The sequence below is a fragment of the Lindgomyces ingoldianus genome (assembly GCF_010093535.1).
Source record: "Lindgomyces ingoldianus strain ATCC 200398 unplaced genomic scaffold BDR25scaffold_41, whole genome shotgun sequence".
Taxonomy (NCBI): domain Eukaryota; kingdom Fungi; phylum Ascomycota; class Dothideomycetes; order Pleosporales; family Lindgomycetaceae; genus Lindgomyces; species Lindgomyces ingoldianus.
The window spans coordinates 305,040-330,670 of NW_022985202.1; the positions used below are offsets into that span (position 1 = coordinate 305,040).

The following is a 25,631-nucleotide window of genomic DNA, read 5'->3' on the forward strand; positions in this document are numbered from 1 at the left end:
TTTGGGTTATAGCTGTGGCAATGGCTTCTAACACGCTGATCCCCGAAACCCACGTCCTAGCGATTGCTAGCCATGTAAGAGCCACAGGACAATCCGCACCGCGGTCTTCGGCTGATTCATTGTTAATAGGTAGTATATGGGTGAGTTCCTTGAGGACGATAGCGCGAGGCCAAGAGACTGATGGACACTCGAGATATGTGGGGAACAAGATGGCATCATTTGTCATGCAATCTTTGGGATGCGATGTGTCTGCGATTAACACTGTGCACTATAGTCAGTCAACATTCCTCAGCCACCCCAAAATCCCTTTCCCCGAACTAGATAGAGAGAAGATTGATGCCGGAAGCAGGTAACCACACGGCATACAAACAAGTCAAAGGTACCAAGACGACAGCGCAGCAGATACAGGAGCTATATGAGGGATTGAAGCAGAGCAGTCTGAATAACTTCGATCTCCTATTGACTGGATATGTGCCTAGCGCCGAGGCTGTACAGGCCGTGGGCAAGATTGGCAGAGATTTGAAGTTTAATGCTGCGACGAAACCGGGATCCTTTTTTTGGGGTAAGCTCTCGAGACCGGTTGGGTGAGGGTAGTGGGGTGGGTGTGGCTGCAGATACTGATTGAGCGCAAAGTCCTGGACCCTGTTATGGGAGATAATGGACAACTATACATACCCGAAGACGAGGTTCCACAGTACAAGGCCCTACTCCGGGAAGCAGATCTTATTCTGCCAAACCAGTTCGAGGCGGAGTATGTAAACTCTTCCATCCAGTCCAATACTAAACTATCGCCGGTCCTTTGACAGAAGTCTGCGACTAATATGTATATGAACTTGTTAGGACGCTCTCAGACATCGCCATCACCGACCTCAATTCCCTCGCCGCCGCAATCCAGGTCCTGCATAAGACATACCAAGTTCCACATGTCATCATAACATCACTGCGTCTGACACCAGACAACCAGACGATACCCTCGCGAACGCCGTCTCGCACGGCGTCCTCCAAGCCCTCGCCAAACATATCGTTTACCAGCGTCACGCCTTTAGGGCCACTGGAACAGAATGCAGATGCAGATATTTCACCCCCTTCTACACCAACCCCTTCCTCTAAATCCCAATTCAATCCGCCCCCCTCCTCCCAAAACCTCACCATAATAGGCTCAACCGCAACCTCCACCCATACCCCTCGCCTCTTCCGCATCGACACGCCTCAACTCCCGCTCTTCTTCTCCGGTACCGGGGACATGTTCGCCGCACTCACGATCCCACGCCTCATCGAAGCCGTGCACGCATCTCCAACACCCAATCTCCATTCTCTTCCCTCCTGGCGCTCCCCTGATGATGTGCCAGCAGAGGAATTGCCGCTCGCGAAGGCGTGCCAGAAGGTGCTTGCGAGCATGCAATCCATCCTTACTAAAACGACGGAGAAGTGCGAACGGGAGATGAAGCGGTATGATGAGCAGGTGGAGAAAGAAGGATGTGGAGTTGGGCAAGAGGCGGAGAAGGAAAGAGAGATGAGGAGGCATTTGGCCCTGATGAAGGCGAGTGAAGTGGTCGTAGTGCGGCATATTCGGGAATTGGTGGAGCCGCCTGAGTTGGAGAGGTTCAGGCCGAGGAGGGTGGAGGAGGGGAGGATGGTGGATAAGGATACTGGTGCGGGGGCACCGGATGAGTTGGGAGCGGTGAAGTTAGGGATTGGGAGGGTGAGGGAGGGGGCTGTACAGGTTGTTGGGGGGAAAGGGGTGTGAGGGGTGGGTGATGGGAATGGTAAGAGGGCGGGTTGGTTGGGTGGGGAATCACAAAATGTGCACTTGCATGCATCGTTGAGATGCCTCAGCGAGGATTTTCATAGAAATCTAAATCTATGGCTGAAGGGCTCGACCCCACCCTGCCTGCATCCATGAACCCAAGGCAGAACCTTTGACTCCTTTGAACCAAATCAGTTGTGAACCACGAATAGAGTTATCACCGTATCCATCCACCTTGCTCTCTAGATATACAGAGAGGCGATTAGACGCCATTGGCAACTGCACCACCGAAGCCCCCAGTGCTGCCGAAGCCACCAGCGCCTCGTACGCTCTCCTCCAACTTCTCCACCACTACGACTTGGGGCATGATGATCTACAAAAATCAATTAGCCTCGGCTCAACTCATTCAGACTTTCCCATCTCCTCTGTAATCTAATTCTCTACATGTTCGTACAGATATGAAAAGAAAAGGAAACATACCTTCTCGACAATCAACTGCGCAATGCGATCCCCAACCTTAATCTCGAAATCCGTCTCGGACAAATTTGCCAATATAACACCGACCTGGCCTCGATAATCAGCATCGATGACTCCAGCCATAGTGTCGATCCCGTGTTTAGCAGCGAGGCCGGAGCGGGGCGCCACGCGGCCATCTAAATTCCCCCAATACGTTAGTAATGTGTTCTTGTTCGAGGAATGGGAATGTTGAGGGAAAGATGCAGCCTCACATGTCCCAACCGGCACCGCAATGCTAATATCGGTATCCACTCTTGCCCTGCCCCGCGCAGGAATCACAACATCCCGCGCGCTGTATAGATCGTGGCCTGCTGCGAATGCGCTCCCTTTTGTTGGCGCCGTCGCCTTGTCGCTCAGGAACTGCACCTGCAATTGCGTTTCCGCCGCTGCTGCTGCCGCAATGCTTGGCGGTTGGAGGGTGGATGCGGGCTGCCCGATGGCGTGTGTCGGATGGTGGTGCTCGGCGGAGGTCATGGCGAGGGGTGTTGGAGTTGCGGAACCGGAGTCTGTGCCTCGGGGGAGCGTGGAGTGGTGTGTGAGGGGGGTGGGATCGATGACTCTGGTGCGTTTGGGGAGAGGGGATGATGGTAGCGAGGGAGGCTCGTGGGTGATTGGAGCGGGGGTTGAGGCGTCATCTGCCATTGTGGGTACGAGAGGTGCGGTGAGGGTTGGTTGTTGGTGAAGACCGCGGACGCGTAAATTGGTGGAGGAAAGGGCGGTGGAGAAGACGCGTGAATTCAGCGCGTCTGATTGGTTGGGGATGCAACTTCCTTCATTTACAATATTTTCGGTCTCGGATGTCATGTGCTCTTCTCCTGGTCTTCTGTTTATACATAGTGCCTTCCCCTACGTCCCGTCTCTATCACTGTAGTCCTCATCTTGTTTTTGTCTTCTTCTTCTTCTTCTTCTTCTTCTTCTTCTTCTTCTTTTCCTTCTTCTCTACCCTTCGACCTAGCTAGGTTCGTGAAAAAGAGTGAGTGTCGTCGAGCTGAACATGAACCCATCAACCCCATGGCAAAAAAAGGCCTTCAAATTCCAGATCTTGAACCCTGGAGGCACTCCCCTCTATTCAAAATACAAATAAATCCCACAAAACAAAATACGAGAAAGCAAGGACATTGCTGGTCAACCTAGCTTCTTCATCACCATCACTCTGAAGACCATCTAGACTTGGCTTCTGTGCGCGAGGAATAAAGGATAAGTTTCTTTCGATGGCCCTGGTTTTGGCAAACACCTTCGGCCCCTTTTAGCACATACAAGTGTTTGAAGAATATTAACTCCCGGCCCTTAGCTGATGCGGGTCTGACGGATTCTGACCGAGGCCGAGGCGGATCAATTTGAAATACGTCAACACTAACTGAGAATAGGCTTGCCTCATATCCTTTTACCAACCGCCTCATCCATTTGAGCTCTCAAATGAGTACATAATCTTGTGACCTTGCAGACTGCCGCACTCCTCATTTTGAGCCTCCACCCACAAGAAAGGCCCACATATCGCTTATCCATGAGCCCCTCCACCAAAAAGCCTCGACGGCCGCTATCCGCTTTGGGACTTGATGGGCGAGTGAAACCTTCCGAGAATTTCTCCAACATCAGTCACACCAATAGCGTGCGGCAACACTAGCCTGTAAACTTCCGTGGGCGAGAACGTGCTCACCAAATATTAAGCTGTGCCATGCGAGGCTTCATTTGAAATGTCATCCAACGAAGTTGACCCTGCCGCATCAACTTTCTAAGTATTAGATAGGTCGAGGACGAGGAAATGTGGACCCAATGCAGCTGTCCCGCTCACCCCCTCCCTGCGGTGCAAAATGCAAGTAACAATCTAAGTGCGAATAGGCCGCTCTCGAAGTCAAATTTGAGCAGCCATGATTATTCCAGAATCCTTCGATAGGCTTTCCCGAAACAGTTGGGACTACATGCATTCGTAGGGGCCTATTTCTGCACGATCGGGGGTTTTATCATATGTGCACATAATGCCTTTACAGCACTTCGTTCGCAACGCTGAAGACAATCCTAATCACGCCTGAGAACGACTAATTTCAAGTAGTTGCAGCTCTAACGCGAAAATCGCCGGCGATCGTGAGGAGAGTCGAGTAGTGAGAAGTTGTAGATTTGTTCTACACCTAGCCGACAGGTAATGAAGTCAGAGTTGTTCACTTGTGAGCTAGATCCCCACAATCGACACATGCATGTCAACGCTAAGCATTCGACAGGACATTAGTCTCCGAAAAGCACGCCTTAATACCGCCACCGATCGTGCCGGCTTTCCTAAAGTCCATGCAGTATGCTGTGCAGCTATTCAAAATCTTGTCACATGTTGACACTCCCATACTGCGATATCTCAATTTCTATTTGCGAAGAAGTATCAATGCCATGGAATTCCCTACGCTGAACCATGAGAAGCGTATTTTGATGTTTCTACAGGCTTGAGCCGATTTGACACACCTTTTCCGAAGCTTAGAACTGCATGCCTGGCGCACATGGATAACCCCTCTTCATAGGCCCCAGTCCCAACACTAGCTCTGCTCAATTCCTATCCCTTCCCCGTTTGTCCTCCCTGCCGCTCCCACAACCCCACCGCTGAGCCGGCGCAATTAGACTGTGCGTCCAGCCTCCGGACCATATCACGGACTCGGGACACGGGGTTGCCCTCCTAGATATCAACTGTACTTAAAGCCTACCCCGCTCCTCCCCATTCAGTCTTGTCTTAATTCGCAGCTCACTCTTCAGTGACACCCCTTCATCAACTCTTTGTTACTGAATCGAACCTCAACCACCCAACATGGGTATGAAGCTCAAGAAGCCTGAGGGTGCCGCCGGTTCGGCCGTGCCCGCCATCATGATCGGCTTGTTCGTCGCTTTTGGTGGCGTTTTGTTTGGGTAGGCTACCTTTTTGCTATTCTTGTGGTTCCAATTTATTCTTACTTCTTATAGATATGACACTGGGACTATCGGCGGTATCCTAGGCATGCACTATTGGAGGAAAGAGTTCTCGACGGGTTTTACTAATAAGAAGGATGGTCTCCCCGACATCACTGCCAGCCAGTCTTCAGAAATAGTGTCTATCCTCTCTGCTGGTACATTTTTCGGAGCTCTCACTGCTGCCCGTATGTTTTCGCTCAAATCACCCTCGACATGACCTGCTGAAGCGTCTCCAGCCACTGCTGATATGATTGGACGACGCCTTGGCTTGATTGCTTCGACTGCTGTCTTTACTTTTGGCGTCATTCTCCAAACCGCCGCTACTGCTATCCCTATGTTTGTCGCTGGCCGATTCTTCGCAGGATACGGTGTGGGCATGATTAGCGCGATGAGTGAGTGGTCTCGTCTCCGGTCAGAAAGAACTCTATACTGACAATATTTAAGTTCCACTTTATCAATCTGAGACAAGCCCGAAGTGGATCCGTGGCACCGTCGTCGGAGCCTACCAGTTGGCAATCACTATCGGCCTTCTCCTTGCGGCCATCGTTGATAACTCGACAAAAAATCGAAATGACACGGGCTCCTATCGAATTCCTATCGCAGTGCAATTCGCATGGGCGATCATTTTGTTCGTTGGGTGCGCCTTCCTCCCCGAAACGCCTCGCTATCACATCAAGAAAGGCAGGCCTGAGAAGGCGGCGAAATCCCTCTCCAAGCTGAGGAGACTTGACGTTGACCACCCAGCTCTCCTAGAAGAACTTGGCGAGATCACCGCTAACCACGAGTACGAGCTATCGTTGGGCAGGGCAACTTATATCGATTGCTTCAAGGGAACTCTTGGATTTCGCCTTCTCACTGGGTGTCTCCTCCAATCCCTTCAGCAGCTCACTGGTGTCAATTTCATCTTCTACTATGGCACTTCGTTCTTTCAGAATTCGGGAATCAAGAACCCCTTTATTGTGACTATGATTACATCCGCGATCAACGTTGCTTCAACCTTCCCTGGTCTATACCTCGTTGAAACCTGGGGTCGCCGTAACCTTCTCCTCTTCGGCGCTGTCGGTATGGCTGTGTGCCAATTCATCGTCGCTATCACTGGTACTGTCGCCGGAGTCGAAAACATGTCAGCTCAGCGAGCGTTGATTGCATTTGTCTGCATCTACATTTTTTTCTTTGCATGCTCCTGGGGACCTGTGGCATGGGTAGTAACTGGAGAGCTCTTCCCTCTTAAAGTTCGAGCCAAGTCTCTATCTATGACCACCGCCTCTAATTGGCTTCTAAACTGGGCTATCGGATAGTACGTCTACCTAACTCAAAGCACGCATTCTCACAAAAACTTGCTAACATGGAAACCAGCGCAACGCCCTATCTCGTCAATAACGAACCTGGTGATGCCAATCTCGGTTCCAAAGTCTTTTTTATCTGGGGCGGCTGCTGCTTCATCTGCATCTTCTTCGTCTGGGGCATGATCTATGAGACTAAAGGCCTCTCTCTCGAGCAAGTCGACGAGCTATATGCTAAAGTCAATCGGGCCTGGAAGTCGCCTGGTTTCGTGCCAACAGTCTCTTTCCAAGACGTCCAGGATGCACATGCCGATACTCGGCGTATGAGCTTGGTTGAAGTGGAGAATGAGGCTATTCGCAAGAAGAGCGTTGTGTACAATGAGGGTCAGGGTCCTTTGGGTGAGAAGGAGTACTAGTCTGTCGGCTCGTGGTGGCATTTGATGCTGCTTCAATCGCTCCTGGCATAGGAGATGATTGGGAAAGGATTGTTCTGCTCCTTTCTCCGAAGAGGGGGAGCTGTAACTACGTCTGCGGGTTTGGAATATCCGGACTCAGTTGTAGACCAAGACATCACTTTGTAAATATATCAACCGTATGAGATTTTGGGGTTTAACACGCTAGTTAGCAGATGTTCTCATGTGCTCAACTCTATGGTATCTTACTAAGCTTGTTCACAGCAAAACACTTTCTCACTTGGGCTACATTGGGCTAAAAGCCATGGCTTTAATTGATGTGGGTAAATTTTATCGGCCTACGGCGGTGTTGAGGTTCTCAATCTCCGCATCATCTTACTTGGACCTAATTTTGTGAATGCTTGGTTCTTGTTTGTCTTGCAGACTCTAATCGTCATTCTTCCTTCAAGCGCGGAGTGATGAAGAAGTACGACCTTTTGTAACATCTTTCTGCTGATGGATAATCGAGGGCGGTTTTCTTCTATGTTTGGCAACCCTGGAGGGTGAAGGCTCTGGAACAATGACCTCGACCCTCCCCGCCCTGCAGAACCATAGATCTACACGCTTGCACGCCTATATAAACCCCACCCGCTTCCCTTTCTGACGTCTCTTCAGGCAGATCTCGCTTAGAGACAGTGACAGGTTTAAAAGAAGCACTGACACAAAAACATGGCGCTGCTGCTTTGCCGGAATAAGACTCTTCGCGGCTGATTATTATGGGAATAAAATCATTGGCGCCCTCGCTACAAGTTCATCATGTTTGTTCCCATAAAGCCAGCGCATATGGTTACTGAAGCGTACAATGGTTCCCTCAGGCTATAAAACCAGCACAGAAGCCGCTGATTTCCTCGAATTAGGTTGCGTCCAGGGAGACGAGAAAATGTTAGCAGCGTTCACGAGGTTCACAGCTCTACTTTAGAATCAACAAATAAATCGCAGGCTAAGCTGATATGTTCTTCTAGACTCTATGAAAGGTTGTCTAGAACCAGTACCGGGGTCTTGCTGTGCCCGGAAGCTGTAAAAAGCACTCGCTCACGCTCTGTGGCTGCCTCTTTCTAAACACGGCCTCATGCGCAGCATGCTTGTGCGTATGTGAATAAAATATTCTCAGCCTTGTTCAATGTTTCTTCCCGCGGGTCTAAAACTTCCGCGACTGGCGATCATGACTGCCATCCACTGGTTGCTCTCAGCAACCAAAGTCAATGGAGGTAGTCTCGTAAAGCATCTAGGGAGAGTTTAAAAGTATTCTCATGTGGGACATGTTACCTTGAGATACAGTATGTACGAAACTGCGTAATGGGGGTTTAAGCCTTCTCGAAAATTACGCAAACCTGCTAGGGTCTCTCTCTCTCTGGGCTGCTCTAAAATAGACCCAGCAAGAATAACTATCAGTCCCAAGAAGCATTTAAAGATAAGGCGGACAATAAATATTGATTTGCTGGTGGCTGTTCTAAAAATGATACTGATGTAGTCGCATGGTTTGGCTAAAGAAAACCCGAGTCTCTATAAATATGTACGGTAGTGGGCCCAATAAGAAGATTGTACAGTGTACAGCGCATAAACGGACCTCCCCTAGGGATGCGGATGTGTTGCGAATTTCAAGGGTAGGTAGTGGAGGTACACGAAGAGTTGTTTGGATGGGATTGTGGTGATAATGACCATCCTCATGCAACGACAATAGCACTCCCCACCAACAACAAAGAGACGCCAATCGCGCAACTCACAGCAGTCTGCAGTCGTTCATGTTCCCGGGAAACAAATCAATTTGTAACTCTCGACTTCCCCTAAATGACTAAGCAAGAACAAACTAGTCCCCCCGTCCAGCGAAAGGAATTCCACAAAAGAGAAACACGCCGCTTCTCGCATTCAACAGTAAGAACAGCGCAGAGGAACTAGTCTGCAGAGTAGTGAGCTCCATTTGCTGACCGATTCTCCCACAATATTCCTGCCCACTCTCGCACTCCCACCTGCAGCCAACGCCCACCCCCCAATTCGCCCCCGCGAGCCATCCATGATCGTCTGCATTGTGTACGTCCTTGTACTTAGCCGTACCAATGCCCCCATGTCGAATCTAGGAGCAAGTACCACTGACGAGGAAAGAGTTAAGTTGCTTGCCCGCACCCATCTCGAAACACCTATGCGGAACCTGGTCCCTCGGAATATTAATCGTTTGCGGTGAAGTACATCCCGAATCAAGAAAGAAAGTCACTATTGCAAAAGTCAGCACCAGCCAGCATCTTCCTCCTCTCATTGCATCCCCTCTCACGCTTCACATTCAAGGTGGGGACTTGAGTGCACTTACTACTACATCCGGCCGGAATATCAATCTCAATACGCCCCGAATTGATACCAGATGGGAGTGTTTGGCAAGTCTTAACGTCCGCAAGATTAACTGTGCCGATGCGGTCGCCGCTCTGACACCCACTTTTGCTGAAGGTGGCAAGCTCGGTGAATGTTGTTTGGCGAGGAGACAGGGAGGAGGGGAGGGCGCTGGCAGCGGCAGCGAGGATGGTGGCAAGGATGGTGGTAGTGAACTGCATTTTGGAAGTTGGTATTTGAAGGTGGTTTGGTAGGCTGGAGATAAGATACGAGGTGGGGGAGTATAGTTGTTAAAAGTTTTGGGTTGAAAGTTGGAGATTGAGTGGACTGTTGGACTGGCTGTTGTTGTTGTTGTGATGAGGAGAGGAAATGGAGAGGAAGTTCCCATTTATATAGATGGTCTCGATGGTATAACATGCCAACGACTATAGCCAACAGTCCAAAAGAGGCTCTAGAAAGAGGAGTCTCCGAAACGAAGGATTCAATAGCTCTCGGACGTACCAACATGGTGGAGATCCAACACAGCCTTCTCATTGCCATCGTTCCGGGGATAATCATGAGATCTGGCTCATGATCGTGGTTTCTGCTCTTCTAAGCCGTGCCATCCCTGGTGAAGCTTACATTGAAAGGAGTGAAGTAAGGTCCATGGTTATGCCTTCACGGTTTTGGCTCGGGGTTTCGAGCCGAGCAGGAATGAGCTGAAGATTCTACGGAGAAGCCGGATGTCATGATCTAAGACATACACGTGGATGCTTCATTGGTGTTGTACCACTTGCTGGTCCGCGTGCAGAGACCTGTTCGCCCTCACAGAGCCTTGAACATGCCAGTGTGGAGGAACAAGGCGGGCTGTCATGGGAAAGCCTCCTTACATAGCCTCTGGGGTGATGTGGGGTCTTGTATGAGAACTCTGATAGGTGGCTACGAATTCGTCGTGTTATGCTCCCTCTCATGGGAATTGCCATGCGTTTTGGAATTTAGGAGAGTAAGCAGAAGCAGTCTCACACCGCATGAAGGGCCACATCGTAAACATAAACATGTGGCGGGAGAGCCAAATTTGGTGGCCATCCGTAGCCACGGACCTGGTTTGCACTGTTGTAGGACGGGAACATCCGCTTTTTGCAAAGCCCCCCTCCCCTCCCAGTTTGTTAACCTAGGAGGCGGTATCCATTTATCGCTTCGCATATCTAGGTTTGAAATTGATGTGGGCGTTTGACGTAGCAATAGAGAGAACTCACTAAGTGTTAGTAGTCAAGAACGACATGCGTTTTTGTAACACTTGTCCCTAAGATCAGAAGACGCCAGAAGAGGCTCCATGATGTATTCTTGCCCCCAAGATTTGCAGAAGATGAGCATGTCTCAGCTTGGGACAGTTTGACTCAGTGAAAAGAACCATGGGATAATCATAACCAACAAATCGGACACCACGTGGTCGTACTATGTGCCCTCGTGTATGTACGCCCTCGGGCTTGGCGACCGGGTTCTTGACCACGACCGAGCATCGCGTACACGGGAAGTCATTCGAGCACCAGAAACCCTATGCAGGAGGAGTTGTATTCGTGTTCAGGGCGAGGACGAGCAGCTATTCCTATAGCGATTTGCTCGTGAACGCCGTCCTTGTGAGTATTGAACCCTCGGCAATAGATTGGCGATAGTGTAGCGCATGGTGGCGTTCGTGATCTAAATCCCATTGAACAGTGAACTTCTCGTCTTAACATCAGTGCGTAAACTACGGAGGCGGCTGTGCCTTTAGGGGTACATGCTGGCTAAACCTTGACTCGATCTACCAACAAAGGCAGACAGACAACCCCAACTACATATCGAATTACGTTTGGAGGATCGTGGGGCGTACAGAGTAAGACGCAAAAACGTTAAGGACGGTGTGGCTTGAGATTGTCATGCGTAAGCGAGTTTGCGACCTACCATGTTCGTTTCAGATCTGCGCCAAACCTTCTGGTCATTGGATAAGTTCCTGGAAACAGTCCTGTTGATTTTGTGGGGTACTGAGATCTTGAAACACATAATTCTTGAAAGAGGGTAATGACCCAGAGAAACAAATATAGGTTATATCTTCCTGTTTTCGACGAATCGAAGGAACTGCAGCCGGCTCGCTTCCAGAAAGAACACACGGGGACTTGGGAGGAGGTAGGAATGTGGCAAAGCACTCCCATCCGAACGGCCATATGAGATGGTGTTTGTAGTGTTATGGCTTAGTGGGTGTTTTACCCAGCGAACCATCTGGTGTCGTACCAATAAAGCTATGGCCAGTTAGAACAGAAGAAAAGAAGGGGACGATTGGACGACGTGAGGTGATGAAGCCCGGGCCTGCTTCGTGATGGATCCTACGTGAGTGTAAAGACGCTAGGTGCGTACGTCAGATTATCGATGCTTATAATACTTGTACTAATGGTCATTTTGAGCGCGAAAGTTAATGTTGAGGAGGGACCAGGGCTCGTGACCGGCCAGCCGGAGGCGGGGTGGACGTTGGTGGCGAGCCATTCCTCGCAAACGCCTTTTTTGGTCCTTAATGTGGCCTTCAGTTAGCGATGGATATCTGCGGGAGCTAAGCGGATGCGAAATGGTGGGACCATCGAATTGTAGGACATAACGAGACCGAAAACTCTTCCAATGTATCAGGAGATATTCGTGAGCAATAATAGGCTACAACCCAACAAGGGTTTGGAACCATCTTGTTCTTTCTTTTCGATTTATTGTCATACCTGAGCAAAATGGTAAGAAATTGATAGAACCATGGACTCTGCAATTGACATAGAACAGAAATAATGGTGGGGAGCAAGAGAGACTCCAGAATGCGATCCTGGTGTCAAAGCTCGACTAAGGATTTCGGAGTGAGTCATTTCGCGACACGTTCTGATGTGTGATGTTGTAATGGGCCCTGCAGAGATCTACTCGACTCTTCGTATCCCGGGGATGCTTGTCTTTAGCGGTCCTTCTGGAAGCTGTGCAGAACTGGATCCTTTCCATACGAATGATATGATGAGCATGGCTTGATGAGGAGGATGTGAACAGTGCCCCTAATGCAGGATGCGGCGAGAGACATTAGCTATTGTAGTGCTCAAATGTCAATTTAAAGAAGACACTGGGAAAAGGTTGTGTGATTGAAAAGGAAACCCAAGGACGATAGGAGGTTCCTATCGAGGTAGAAAAGAAGCTAGTCCAATGCGTCACGTGCACTAGCTCCCGCTAATTAGCGCGCCTGTCGATCATTCATCCCAGGCAACTGCAAGCGTTCCATCTTCCACAACCAAACTGTCGAAATTACATTCGCATTGTGAATCAAATTGCCTCTAGGTATCGTTGGCATCATTCATACAAAGTCGGATCTAGCTCCTTATACCAAGTTCACGAAATGGGCCTCCGATAAAGTGTGAACAAAGAGAAGAGAAGAGTCAAAACAGTTGACCAGCCCAAAGCATCAATCCCAACCCTCCATAGGAGTGTGATGAGAGATTGCCTCGCTTCCAAACGCCAGACATAGATCATGAAAAGAGGGGAATATGACATTCGTCCCACATGCCTCCAACGGGTGGTCACCCTGACAAACAAAGAAAAATTAGAAACCAAATCGACTGGAAGTCGTGCCAGTATATGGATGTAGAAACTGAATCCAAGTGGCCCGAAGGATCCCTGAACCGTCATCCAAGAGGAGCACCCATCAACCCTGGAATATACACTACGCTAGAGATTGGTCAAGAGGTAGGCTCACCGACCGAACAGGCCGTTCCCACTGCCAACACTAACAGTGCCGAGACTACTTCGCTGTGTCAATGGGACACGTCCCGCTTCTGGTCGCCCCGGAATAGACGGGCCGGAAGAAACTGCTGATGGACCCGCATGTAGCGGCCGCATCCCGTTTCCACTCCAACGGTGGGGTTGTTCCTCTGACTGATGTTCTACATGCTGCGCCGCTGGACTGGACATCATATGCGAGTTGCTCCCGTAAGATTCTCTCGCCAGAGACGTGAAGTTTCGTGGGTGTGCAGCCGGAGTATCAACGTGCGTGTGGTGGTCGCTTGGGTGTCGTTTTAATTGTAGCACAGGAGATTCTGACTCGCTAACACGCCCATTTGAGTGTCCGGGACCAGCAGCCGATGAGGGCGGATTCGATATCATTTCGACCGTGGAAGCAGACCCATTAGGAGCATGGACATCGACAATCCGTCTCTGGGTGGCAGGGGTATGGTAAGCCTGACCCGGCGCCAGTGATGGCCCTGGGGGACCTCCTTGATAGTGTGACTGCTGATGGACAGGATGCTGCGGATTGGCCCAAGGGGTTCTTTCGATAAACTGCTCTTCCGCTGCTGCCTCGTCCGCTGTCGAAGTTCGATTGTACGGACGCACATAGGGGACCGGTGCAGGTCGTGGAGTGATCTAGGGTTGCTACATTAGCCCTTGTTCAGCAACAAACTAAGCCAGAAACTCACTTTCATGGCTCGAAGGTCATCGTCAATGTCTGTGGGGCGAGCAGGCATAATGTCAGGCGCCGCAGGAAAGCCAACGTATTTCGCAACGCCGGATAGAATCGACACCTCGAGGTTATAAGCTGCTTGCTGACGGATTTGGTCGGACCGCTTCTTGGGCAGGTTGAGTGAGTACTCGACCTCATCAACGCCGAGCTGTCTGCGCCCCCGCTGCAGCTCATATATACGCTGGTTGCACTCGGTGGTAAGGTCCTCCCTTACGTCCCGCACTGTCTGGAAATATTGGCTATGCAGCTGGTGTCGTTCAGCTACAATTCTGATCTCCAAGCACTTTTGTTTGTATTCCAGCAGTTGCTTTTCGTACGCGATCTTCTCGGCCCGCCTCTCGTCTATGCATTGTATCATTGCAAGGTATTCGGGGTGGGCGCAGTTCGGCTGCTTGAGCATCTCGAGCTCCTGTTCTAGCTGGGCGATCTGCTCATCACATAGTCTGTTTTCGATTAGTCGTCGCCCTCAGTCGTGTGGAAACGGGTCGCTTACTTCTCACGGAAGAGCTTGAATTTTCTCTCGATCTTCGCTAACTGATCGATCGCATTTTTCTTCTTCGATACTGCAACCTCATTGTCAGCAAGGCCCATGGTTCTGCGCATTCGAAGGCCTCTTACTCTCTTCATCGAGGGCTCCATTGTCTTCTTCCTCGTGGTCGCCCTCGCCATCTCCGTCGTGAAGATCAACGCCTGCGACCGCCTCATGGTTGATGTCACCTGTGTCCTCTGTCTTCCGCTTTCCTTTTCTGCCGCCTTTCCTAGGTTTTGTAAGCTTCGCGACTGTCGCCAGTTCGCTCACAACCTCCTCGGCGACATCGGCCTGCTTTTCCTCGAGTTCCATCTCCCCCTGTGCAAGCTGCGAGATGCGGTCTTCGGCCACATCTGGCCCTTCTTCTCCATCGACTTGTTCCGAGTTGTCGGCGACATCTTTTTGAGCACCATTGAGTGTCGTTCTCTTGGCGGTGCTGCTGCGCTTCCGCGCGGGCTCCTCGGTGGGTTCGTCGGCAGAGCTACTGTGGGCAGTTGATCGCTTCCTCTTCTTCCCAGCAAGCTCCGCAATTGCCGCAGCTTCTACCACTACGGAGAGGGGATTTAGGGCTGTGATGGGAGGGGCTGAGGAGACTTGGGTGGAGTCCTCATCAACGACGGATGGTGTGGGGGGGGCAGAGTCTTCCTGATTTAATGTCTTTGAATGTGTCAACTTGCTTGGTGTTCTCTCGTATATGAGTTCTGACGCCATTGACGTATTCGTTGCTGTGCGACTCAGCTTTCGAGGCGTTGTGTCCAAGCGCTCTGTCTCCGCCTCTGAATCGTTATCGATCAAATCTGCGGTGGTCGGCGCTCGCGGAGTAAGCTCAGAATGCTCATCCGACGCATCTCCAAGTTCGCTCAAGCTACTAGATCGATTGTCGGGATGGTCTTCGAACCCGTCTTTAGGTCTATCCAAGGGGGCTGCCATTTGTGAGGGTGAAGTTAAGAGACTTGACCCGGACAGAGTTGCTAGCATTGTCGCGTCGCGCTGTAGAGCGAGTTTGGGGTTGGAGGGAATTACGTTGGTTGGCGCTACTAGGGATGTGAGTACGGATGTAGACGAAGCAGGTAGAACGGTAATTGTGCCTACAAGGCAAGCGCGTTTCTATTAGCTATATTACCAATGGGCAGAGGGGCGTGGAGAGGTCAAGCTGTTTGATGTGGTGCCGTGACTCCGCCGACTCCTCGGTTGACGCAACCGCTGCAGACCCAAGCCACGAGAGCAGCTGTGGAAGCTTCGAGGCGGGACGACGGGAGCTTTGGGCCACAAGACAAACCAGGGTCGCCTGTTCTAGGGAAACTCACTTTCGGACTGTGCGATGCCGGATGCAGTCTCAGGAGCCGTCTTCGACCTGCTCCTCCTCGCTCGCTGGAGCGCGCTCATCGTGCGCCCAAGCGAAAGCGTGTGTCAAACCTCGTCCAATTTGTGGTACAATTGTGCAGGAGTTGAGATACGAGGCCTCCGATGCCGACGCCTCGCTGTGGAGGGTTGTGGGCACTTCGCGCAGGGTGCGGGCAAAAAGGCTTCTGCGGGCGGTAGGGGCGCGGGTGCCGAGGGGTGATCTGGGGACAATTCTGCGGTTCGGCAGGCGGTGGGGGCTGCTAGTGATATGGAGCGAGAAGGATGCGAGAAGGGGCAGCTGTGCTGCATTTACGGAGGCGGTGGACGAGCGGAGAGAGCTGCTGGCGGAGTCGTGGTGAAAGTCGCTGGAGGGCGGGTTGAATGGCACCGGGTCACGCCCACCGATTGCAGGGATCGGCGCGCTAGGCCGACGTGTTTTTCCGACCGCCGACCGGCTCGCCGAAACTTTTGTCACACTCGCTTGCTGCACGCCAGCACAACGATTGCCAATTGTCACCATGGCCAAAGCAAAGCCCAATCGGGCAGAGACAAAGATGGCTCAGAAGAAGCTAGGGACGTCATTCAGCGTCCCTGACAAGGTGGCGTTTGATCCAACTCTGGCCTCCCTGTTTGCGAGTAGTGTGCGTATACACCAGGCCGCGAGAACTTCTACAAGGCTCAATGTTGAGACGGGGGAACTAAGATAATGCACAGTTGGGCCCTGTGAAGCTCCCTCCGAAATCGCGCTATCAAGACGTCTTGGAAAAACCGTCTCGTGACGACTTGAGCGATGAATCAGAGCTGGATTCCGTTGGCGAGGAAGGAACGAGCGAAGATGAGCCTGAGGATAAGGATCAGGCAGGGGTTGATGAAGACTCCGGTGTCTCTTCCGACGACGAAACGTCGCCTTCTAAGTTTGGAGGCGACGATAATGATATCCTAGCGAAGCTGCAGGAGTCCGTTAAGAACGGGGACCGGTCGACCAAGAAGCGGAAACGGCCCGACAAAGATGACGAATTGGAAGATGCATATATGCGGAAGCTGGTACGTGAAGAGGTCAAGGAGGAAGAAAAGAGGAAGAAGAAAAAGAAGCAGAGGGCAGAAAGCAGTGACGATTTTGAAGCGGAAGTCGATGGCGCTAAAGCCTTTGAAGATTTAGACGATGAACCATACACAATACCTAAGCACGAGACGCAGGTGGAATCAAAAAGTACCGTCGAGGAGGAAGAGAAGGCCTCTCGAACCGTCTTTCTCGGAAACGTGTCAAGTCAGGCTATTACCTCGAAACCAGCCCACAAGACGTTGATGCGCCACCTGGCTTCTTTCATCTCTGATTTAGCAGACCATAACCCTCCTCACAAAGTTGAATCTCTTCGATTTCGATCTACCGCCTTCGCCAGTGCGTTGCCAAAGAAAGCCGCCTTCGCTAAGAAGGAGATCATGGACGCCACTACGAAGAGCACCAACGCATACGCCGTGTATTCCACCCAAATTGCGGCAAGAGAATCTGTAAGGCGACTCAATGGCACCATTGTCCTTGACCGCCATCTCCGCGTCGACTCGATAGCTCACCCAGCGAAACAAGACCATCGCCGCTGCGTCTTCGTTGGGAACCTCGGCTTCGTGGATGACGAGAGCACTCTTAACGCCAGCGAGGACGGCAAGGAGAAGAAGAACAAGCCTCCAGGAGACGTAGAAGAAGGGCTCTGGGTCCATTTCGGCAAAGCCGGCAAAGTCGAAAGTGTTCGCGTGATCCGCGATTCGAAAACCAGAGTCGGCAAAGGCTTCGCATATGTCCAATTCGAAGACGAGAATGCCGTCGAAGCCGCCTTACAATACAACGACCAGAAGTTCCCACCTCTACTCCCTCGTAAATTGCGAGTCGTGCGAGCCAAAGGCATGAAGCGCCGTCTCGACAAGAACCCTGCTGCGTCTCTAACAGCAAAGCCCCAACATCCAAAGGCCAAGAGCGTATATAACGCTAAAGTCACTGGTGAGCAGAAATCACGGCTTGGTCGTGCTCGCGCTATGCTTGGAAAAGCAGGTGCATTCAAATCGGCCGAGTCTTTCGTATTCGAGGGTCATCGGGCAAGTAGCAAGCAAGGTACGAGTGGGTTGAAACTGGGTGGTAAGAAGAAGGGAGGGAAGCCCAAAACGAGAAGTAGCAAGAGAGGGGCAGCATGGAAAGCAGCTGGTGGGAAAAAGCAAGGGAAGTAAATGCCGCTGATAGGAAAATGCGGGGGAAAATAGATTCACTTGATCCTATTTCTTCGAAATCGTCCTTGCCGTTCATTCTGAGTTCCACGTAGACTCCTGGGGGCTGGCTATCCCTGAAGTTAACCTACGCCTTGCTCTCCTCAGGTTGGTGCACATATATAATGCAGTGAGACCTTCAGCGACAGTCGCGAAGCACGCATAAATATTCATGTGCCCCTATGCGGTCAGCTTAAATTTGGCCCTTTTGTATCGAAAATTTCGTGGTGGCGAAGTTAGATCAGCATCCCTAGTTCTGCGTCATTCTTCTCCACGGCAGTTAACGCTCATTTATTTTTAGCCTCTGCTTATTAGAGTCTCTATTCGTAACGAGAAATCTACGACAGCTCTCTTCTTAGGCAGCTTTCTTATCACATATTGCCGTTACTGTCGCGTATACTGAGAGCCTTAGCTAGGGCTCGGAGCCTAGGACGCAGCTCGGGATCTAGAGATATTATGTTCCGAAGCTCGGTGTATACAAGGAGAGCCTTCAGCTCTCTTAGATAGCAGAGTCACTTCATCCGATCTTCTGAACAGCTACTGCCAGGCTATTTTATCCTCCACAGTTACATTATAGTTTCTTCTTAAAAAGGTCAGTGAAATGCTTTCTACTCGGTCGTAGAGGTTGGACGTATTAAAATTCCTTAAGACGAACGGGATAAAGGCGGACTGCCGTTACTAATTATCGTCCATATTATTATCAAAGATCGTTTTGTAGTTCTCCTACACTACCTCCCTTTCACAGCCCTTGCATTATGCAAGGTAGTCGAACCTGTTTCCTGTCACTAACCAACCCCAACACCGATTCTCCCGTCGCCTTTCTCGGTTTGCTGTCAATTCGACGCAAGTCTGTAAATTTACAGGAGAAAACTTGCTTTCCTTGACTACAACAGAGTTTCTGTTTCGGCATTTTGCCGATGTGGGAATGCGATGGAGGCACAACGCGGCCTCCTAAATATGCTACCTAGCGCTTTTGGAAATGTCCAGATCAGGCTCCTTCTCTAAACGGCTTAACTTAAGGAAATAACTTGTGCTGGTCATCATTGCCCTTACTTCCTCGCTAAGGCTGCTTGAAACTCAAATTATTCACGTGCTCTTGATCGGAGACGAGAGAGATGGACGGTAGGGTGGCCGGCAATTCCATGTGAATTGACTCTCCATGGCCTGTTTGAGCTCGATCAGGTAGTCCGTGCTAAATGTTTTGGTGTATCCGCAGTTGTAACGCTATCTAGGATAGAGAGGATTTGTTCAGCTTTTAGGATAGTGAACGCGATAGAGGGTATAACAAAGCTTAACTATGGGGTAAATTCATGCATCCATGTTGATGCTCTTAGACACCGAGATAGAGAAATAGCATTTTGAAGAGAGGAAGCTGTCAACTCATTACTACTCGTGCTCATTCTGGACGATGAATTGAACTAACTATAGTAGTGACGGCTTCTGCATAAGGGAGACCAATTTCGAACCTTGCTACCAATCTTCCAGTAGCATGGAGGTCCTGTTGTAGTACTTACAGTCTCTCGTGTACATGCTAGGTACTTTTATAAATAATGTGGCAACTACGACGCGATGTAGCAGTACCTACGAGACCCTCTCGTCCATGCCTCATCTCCCAAATTCCTTTGACTGCATCCCTACGACCATTATTTCAGCAACGACTACACTCTAAGCAGCACCTCTGAGACACCCAGGCTCACTATCAGGTTCTCGAAACCTCTTTGGATGTCTTTTTTCGCTAGTTCCCTACCTTCGACTTAGACGTCTCTACCGCTAGCTATGCCGTATGCCTACTTATGAGAGCACGAAGGTTGGCAGCGTGGCCAGGTCGCATCAACCAATTCTTGGCGTTGGTATCAAGATGCATATCCTAGCAAACTGCGGATGTGGTGTGCTTCAGAGAACGATTTGACTGCGTGGCATGCCATCCATCGTGCTATTGGTATTAAGCCCTTCCACGGACATGCGAACTATGCGAAGTACGATCCGTGGTACAACCGTTGGTGGAGACCTGCTAGCTCAGACTACAAGCTGCGCGAAACACACACGTTGATATTATTGACCCAGTTGAATTGGGACGGGAATGTGAAAATACTGAAGCAAGAGTTCAGACTCCTCGGAATGCGGCAGAGCTGCGAGCCTACAATAAGAGTACGGGGAAGATATTTCGCAATACATTTGATCAAGAAAAAGGCGATATTGTCCTCAGACATCATCTATTACAGAAAATCTCTCAAGAAGAATTCTAGAATAGGGAAAAGGAATAGTGATAGAAGATCACTACAGCACCAAAAACTTGTCATTGAACTTTCTATGCTAAAGATGGCATAGTATGATTAAAGTATATTAACTGATATTTCCTTTCCGCACGTAGGGTATTTTACATTCCCCAGGAGAGATTAGCGCGCCGATGGCTAGACGGCTAGACCATACTGGTGGAATCATGTTGATAGAACTGAACTGGTAGTTTCAATATTACGGAGTAATACAGTCACTGACAACGAACCCTCGTAGATTTTATTTGATAAGATGAGCTGCCCGTGAGGGCCAATCGGTATTAAAAAAAGACAATGAAACCATTCTAAAGCATTTTCATGCGGAATTTGGCAGATCGCTGGCGGAGACGGGGGTGATGTACTAGTCTTAGAGGGATTTGAGTGGAGATGAGTCATGATACTCAAGACCTCGAAATCCGACTTGCGTTGAACGCCATGTGAAAACTACCTCACTGCGCTAATTGATACTGAAATTGAAATGACCAAGTTAATGAAGCAAAAATGGAAATGAGCAAAACCCAAATGAGCGCATATGGCTTTGCTTTCTCTCTTTTCCTCCACTTACCTCTTAGAACCCCATCGTCATTGATATTCCGCATCCTCTTAGAGGCAACCCTTTCCTGCTGTGTCCGAGCACGTGCTAGTAGATCTTCTCCCTCCCCTTCAACCCCGTCAACTTGTGGTCCCGCAGCAATACTCATACCAGCCATCCTCTTCCCGCTCCTTCTCTCCTCCTTCCTACTCTTAATCTTCTCTTCTCTAGCCTACCCAGCCTTCCTCAAGATATTTAACACACTCTGCCCAAGCAAGCTCCACGAATTCCTGGGCACTCTTTTCCCCAGTTCTTCCGCGATAGCTGGATCATGTCGTGCACGTGCCGCAGTACATCTACATTCCTTGCATATATCTAAGACGCTGTTGTAATGGTTGTCATGTGGTGCATCGTTGGCGGCCTCGAGCCCTCAAATTGTTCTTAGAGGACTCCAATTTCGAGAACTAGGTCGCGGAAGGTGGGGATACGGATGGCATCTCGAGGGGAGGTGAGGAGGGTGATAGAAATGTGGCGCTTTTCCATGTCTGCGGTAGATTTAATGGGAAAGGAGGGGAGCTGGAGTCATATCCCTGGGAATCTCTTCCTGATTTATCACTAGAATGGCCTCTTGGTGTCTTAGACCGTTTGCCGTAGGCCGATGGCGTGATTGTATCCCAGGCGTTTTTGTTCGACTTGTTGTAATACCAGGGTCTTTCTGGAGGAGCACCACATGGTGGTCGTTTGGTTCAAGTAAGTGACTTTGTTTTCTTAATATTCGCATTTTTCCTATTTGCAGAAGAATTACGGTCCACAAAGTATCCCGTTCTGTAGTCAATAGTAAGCTGCTCGCCCTATTTTATTCTTCTTGTTGTCATCACAACGAGAACGTTCGTTTTCCTAATACATCCCATTTAGATTTCCACGTTGCTATGGTAGTGACGATGAATGAATCTATTCGCAGGTAGCCTAGATGGAGGTGATGGATAGGGGGGCATATAGAGGTGCAAGCAGTCGATTAGGTGGTGACGGCCAAAATAGGTCGATTGGGCTAAGTTGTAAGGACTCTACGGCTCGAGAGAGCTTAGATGCGAATATATAGTGGATGAAAGAGTGCTAGTTCTAATAAGGTAGGCGGTATCCTGGATAGGAAGCGGGTGTGAGTCAAGACTCAAGATCCCACATTCACCCTGACACGGGGTCACGTGAACAGTAGCAAGGGGGTCCATGCAGTTAGCAGCTTCAAATATCCACGCATTTTTATAGTCCACAACCTTTACCCAGAGAAGGTCGGCCTCTCTCTTTGCCAACGTAGGTGATATGTTTTAACATTAAGTGAGAACGATCAAGCTAGTGTCATTATGCTCTGCGGTTCTCCAATTCCGTCCTATCTGTATGTGTGGACCGTCCACTGAATGCATGCTTTTAAGAGGACAATTAAGCCACGAATGTAGATTGTCATTTAGATACATTTTTTGATTCGCACTCCCATTATTCGAACGCTGGCACGTAGTTTGGCAATCACGATGTTCACGCTGAATCAGTGTCTCGGCCAAGCAACTCAGCCTTTCAGCCTGGTAAAAAGCAAGAAAGAATGCCCCACTATTGAAAAGCCAACATACTGCACTTGACAGCTTGACCAGATTACTTACTTTCAGTAGGTAACCCAACGCAGATTCGCAACTGCTACATTACAGTCACAGTTTAGCGCTTGCGAGCACTTCGAGAGGCACATAGCGGACGGCGGCATTGATGGAAACATGTTAGCATAGGCTTCACACTTTTTAAAGGGCTTCAGCTTACACCGAAAAGGGCTCATAGCAAGCTAGCGACAGCGTTGAGCGAATTTCAGCAGGCTCTCTCACCGGACCAAACCGCTCAGCTCGCCTCGTTCTCGAGCCATGCGCCTACAGCAGATGACATTGTTCGGCTGACAGACCAAATCATACAGGCAAACGCAACTCGGAGAAGCCATCTCTTAGCTTCTCGACTCCAAGGACTCCTAGGCTCCATACAGCAGTATTGTGGGATCATCGACACTTGCGCAGGGCCCAACCAGATAGCAGCGTTGGTCTGGGGCAGTATCAAACTCGTTCTCTTGGTTTGTGCTCCATATTAATCCACTCGTATTCTAGCTTACATTTCCTTGTTTGCTAGATTTCATCAAATTTCGCTGAGTATTTTGACAAGTTGTCAAAATGGGTAGCTCAGCTCAGCAACTATTGTCCGCGACTCTCGGAATATGAGACGCTTTTCCCCACGTCAACAAGGCTACAGCAGGCGCTTTCCGATTTTTACGCTATTGTAGTGAAGTTTTGCTTAAAAGCACTTGGTGTAGTACAGGAGAAAGGTAAGGTTGTAACTTTAAATTATTAATTCTTATATAGTTTCTAATCTCTTTCCCTCTAATAGGTGTGAAACGATACTCCAAGTCAATCTGGAAGTCATTCAAGACCGATTTCAAAGAGATAGAAGAGAACATTAGTGAAGCAAAAAACGAAGTGACCGAGGAGCTGCAGTTGGCATCTGAACAAGAAGGACAAAGCTTTCGCCGCTTGGTACGAGCAGACATTGAAGAAAATAAAACACTACGGATAAAGCAAGTGGCTGAAATACAAGAAAATAAGGATTTCCGATCACAGCAGACGCTGGCGCTACAGAGTATCGAAGCTCGACAGATTCAGAAAATCCTAAAAGAAGAAGGTAATCTGATCAAATTAAGCAAAACAGGAAAATAAGAAGGAAACTAATCATCTGATCACTATAGAGCGTCAGAAGATCCGATTACTGAGACATATTCCGAGCTATGACTACACCAGTAGCCTTCACCGAGCACGAGCACTGCGTTGCGAAGGAACGTGTAGGTGGATTCTCAACCAATCAGAATTTCGGAACTGGGTAGATCAAAGAGGCTCAAAACACCTTTGGTGCTACGGAATTCGTACGTTATCCCTAACCGCACGGAGTAGTTGCTATTCTGCACACAGTGTTAACTTACTTAAAGCTGGTTGTGGAAAAACTGTTCTTCTGTAAGATGCCCTCTAATTATTAAGGAGGTCATAGTAATCTACATTCTAAACATATCTTTAGGGGATATATTATCGATCATCTGAACATGAACTTTTCAGCTCAAAACGAAACAGTCGTCATCTACTATTTCTTTGACTCCTCCGAGAAGAAGTCATTGAAAGCATCTACCTTCCTAAGATGCATTCTGCACCAAGCAATTAGGCTCGAGCACCTTCTCCCGAACTCTCAGAGGCGTTTAGAGTCGCTCTTCCTAGACCAAATAGACCAGTCAGAGCCCTTCACCAGCGAACTCAAACAGCTTTTTTTGCACTTCTACGGCAAATTTAAAAGCGCTTTCCTCCTTATTGACGGACTGGACGAAGCGAACGAGGTTGAACAGAGGAATGTCAAATCCTTCCTCAAAGATGTACAAAATATGAATGGTGCTCGAATTCTTGTCACTACACACGCAGCCATGGATATGTCAAAGGTTTTCACTCGTAGTTTGGCGCTCCAGATCAAGCCAAAGGACCTCGAAGATGACATTGAAAATTTTATCCAATCGCAGATTGATAAGTATTCGCAGGGGGAACTCTCTGGTTGTTCGCTTTCTGTACTCGAAATAATCAAGCGCAAATTAGTATCTGACGCGGAAGGAATGTCAGTTGCAAGTTCACAGCCCTTAAGTTGATATAATTACATGTTTGTGCTAATAATGTTCATGTTAGGTTCCTCTGGGCGGACCTGCAATTTAAGGCCATTATCGATGTTTGCGAGGAGGATGGAACCCCAAACAGAATTCCTGATCTTCTCATTTCTCTCCCACCAAAGATCACAGACCTATATAGCCAGATATTAGAAAGGCTAGCCAAAAGAACCGGCGACCAGGCTGAAAGAGCAAAGAAGGCGTTTCAGTGGGTTCTTTATAGTAGACGACCGCTAACTATCAGCGAACTAGAAGAAGCTGTATCTATTACCTCGAACCAGAAGTCATGGCAAACCCCCTCTCCCAAGCTTGATATATCGAAGCTTGGTAGACTGTGCGGAAACCTCGTCAATTACGATGAGGCTGACAAAACAGTGTCGCTAGCTCATCACACCGTTGAGTCTTTTCTGTTAAGCTGTTCTGACAGACGAGAAGTTGCCAGCTTTGCGATTGAGGAAACCAAGGCAGAGCAGTATCTGGCAGATACTTGCCTTAGGTATCTGTCTTTCACGGATTTTCGCAAAGCACTTACACGGACCTCTGACACAACACATCTCCATGCAATGGATCACCCTGTGGACTTGGTACCAAGCATGGCCCCGAGATTAATTCGACCATGGGCATTGAAGACTTTCAGAGGCCACCGATCTAGGAGGGCAGATCAACCTGTTGACCTAATCAACGTTTTGAGAACCGAACTAAGCGTTCATCAATCGAGGAGAGAGGACCCTATCTTCCAAATCTTAGAATACTGTAAGACCTACTGGCACGACCACATCCACTACATGGATTTACAGGATCCAAAATGTTTTACAGCTTTAGAAAACTTTGTACGCAGATCGTATCTACCAAAAGAATGGATGCCATGGGGCTCTATTAAAGACGAAGGATCCTTGCCCTTATGGAATATGTTCATCTGGGCTGTCGGAAATGGCCATATGGTTATCTTCCGCATTTGGCAAAGAATTACCACGATGCAAGAATCTAGCTACTGGGATTGCCTTTGGCGAAAGGAAGCGCAAAGAATGTTCGCTTCTGCGTGCGTAACAGCCAACCTTGATCAGCTTGAGATCATATTAGGTGCTAAAAGAAGAGACAGTCGTGTGGTGAGACCGTTTATAAGCGAAATCAGCCATGAATTAGTGAGGGTCTGTCACTTAGGGCATGGTGAAGTTGTAGAGCGACTACTTCAAGAGAAGACCGATATCAATGCAACAGTGGCAGAATATTCTAGAAGAACAGCACTACAGGCAGCAGCGG

At 49.3% G+C, this 25,631-nt stretch overlaps 9 protein-coding genes across 9 annotated transcripts; 6 read left to right on the forward strand and 3 right to left on the reverse strand.

Moving 5' to 3' along the window:
- Positions 1-20: 20 nt before the first annotated feature.
- BDR25DRAFT_240784 (Ribokinase-like protein) lies at positions 21-1,747 on the forward strand (the record flags this gene model as incomplete). Its single annotated transcript, XM_033685718.1, has 6 exons — positions 21-74; positions 177-273; positions 350-562; positions 634-751; positions 841-984; positions 1,033-1,747. 6 exons carry the CDS (start codon positions 21-23, stop codon positions 1,745-1,747), a joined length of 1,341 nt encoding a protein of 446 aa, XP_033541892.1.
- A 262-nt stretch (positions 1,748-2,009) lies between these two features.
- BDR25DRAFT_328866 (dUTP diphosphatase) lies at positions 2,010-2,905 on the reverse strand (the record flags this gene model as incomplete). The annotated part of the gene is made up of 3 exons (XM_033692416.1): positions 2,010-2,120; positions 2,228-2,400; positions 2,476-2,905. The coding sequence occupies 3 exons, from the start codon at positions 2,903-2,905 to the stop codon at positions 2,010-2,012; spliced, it is 714 nt and encodes a 237-aa protein (XP_033541893.1).
- Positions 2,906-4,991: 2,086 nt separating this feature from the next.
- BDR25DRAFT_306903 (general substrate transporter) lies at positions 4,992-7,049 on the forward strand. Its single transcript, XM_033690735.1, has 5 exons — positions 4,992-5,146; positions 5,201-5,373; positions 5,425-5,580; positions 5,633-6,485; positions 6,545-7,049. Exons 1-5 carry the CDS (start codon positions 5,049-5,051, stop codon positions 6,885-6,887), a joined length of 1,623 nt encoding a protein of 540 aa, XP_033541894.1. The 5' UTR covers positions 4,992-5,048; the 3' UTR covers positions 6,888-7,049.
- A 1,619-nt stretch (positions 7,050-8,668) lies between these two features.
- On the reverse strand, positions 8,669-9,706 carry BDR25DRAFT_306904 (uncharacterized protein). The gene is made up of 2 exons (XM_033690736.1): positions 9,226-9,706; positions 8,669-9,131 (listed from the first exon to the last, which is right to left on the reverse strand). The coding sequence occupies exons 1-2, from the start codon at positions 9,461-9,463 to the stop codon at positions 8,995-8,997; spliced, it is 375 nt and encodes a 124-aa protein (XP_033541895.1). The 5' UTR covers positions 9,464-9,706; the 3' UTR covers positions 8,669-8,994.
- A 225-nt stretch (positions 9,707-9,931) lies between these two features.
- BDR25DRAFT_92679 (uncharacterized protein) lies at positions 9,932-10,567 on the forward strand. Its single transcript, XM_033699250.1, has one exon. It carries the CDS (start codon positions 10,063-10,065, stop codon positions 10,453-10,455), a length of 393 nt encoding a protein of 130 aa, XP_033541896.1. The 5' UTR covers positions 9,932-10,062; the 3' UTR covers positions 10,456-10,567.
- Positions 10,568-12,525: 1,958 nt separating this feature from the next.
- On the reverse strand, positions 12,526-15,944 carry BDR25DRAFT_306905 (uncharacterized protein). The gene is made up of 5 exons (XM_033690737.1): positions 15,565-15,944; positions 14,347-15,345; positions 14,222-14,291; positions 13,685-14,171; positions 12,526-13,631 (listed from the first exon to the last, which is right to left on the reverse strand). Exons 1-5 carry the CDS (start codon positions 15,641-15,643, stop codon positions 12,963-12,965), a joined length of 2,304 nt encoding a protein of 767 aa, XP_033541897.1. The 5' UTR covers positions 15,644-15,944; the 3' UTR covers positions 12,526-12,962.
- Positions 15,945-16,198: 254 nt separating this feature from the next.
- Positions 16,199-17,829, forward strand: BDR25DRAFT_306906 (uncharacterized protein). The gene has a single exon (XM_033690738.1). The coding sequence runs from the start codon at positions 16,634-16,636 to the stop codon at positions 17,816-17,818; it is 1,185 nt and encodes a 394-aa protein (XP_033541898.1). The 5' UTR covers positions 16,199-16,633; the 3' UTR covers positions 17,819-17,829.
- A 1,822-nt stretch (positions 17,830-19,651) lies between these two features.
- BDR25DRAFT_203445 (uncharacterized protein) lies at positions 19,652-19,804 on the forward strand (the record flags this gene model as incomplete). The annotated part of the gene is made up of 1 exon (XM_033684418.1): positions 19,652-19,804. A coding segment is annotated over one exon (153 nt), but the record flags the coding sequence as incomplete, so codon positions are not given.
- A 3,015-nt stretch (positions 19,805-22,819) lies between these two features.
- On the forward strand, positions 22,820-23,689 carry BDR25DRAFT_241071 (uncharacterized protein; the record flags this gene model as incomplete). Its single annotated transcript, XM_033685729.1, has 3 exons — positions 22,820-22,988; positions 23,147-23,259; positions 23,396-23,689. Coding segments are annotated over 3 exons (576 nt in total), but the record flags the coding sequence as incomplete, so codon positions are not given.
- Between the last annotated feature and the right edge of the window lie 1,942 nt (positions 23,690-25,631).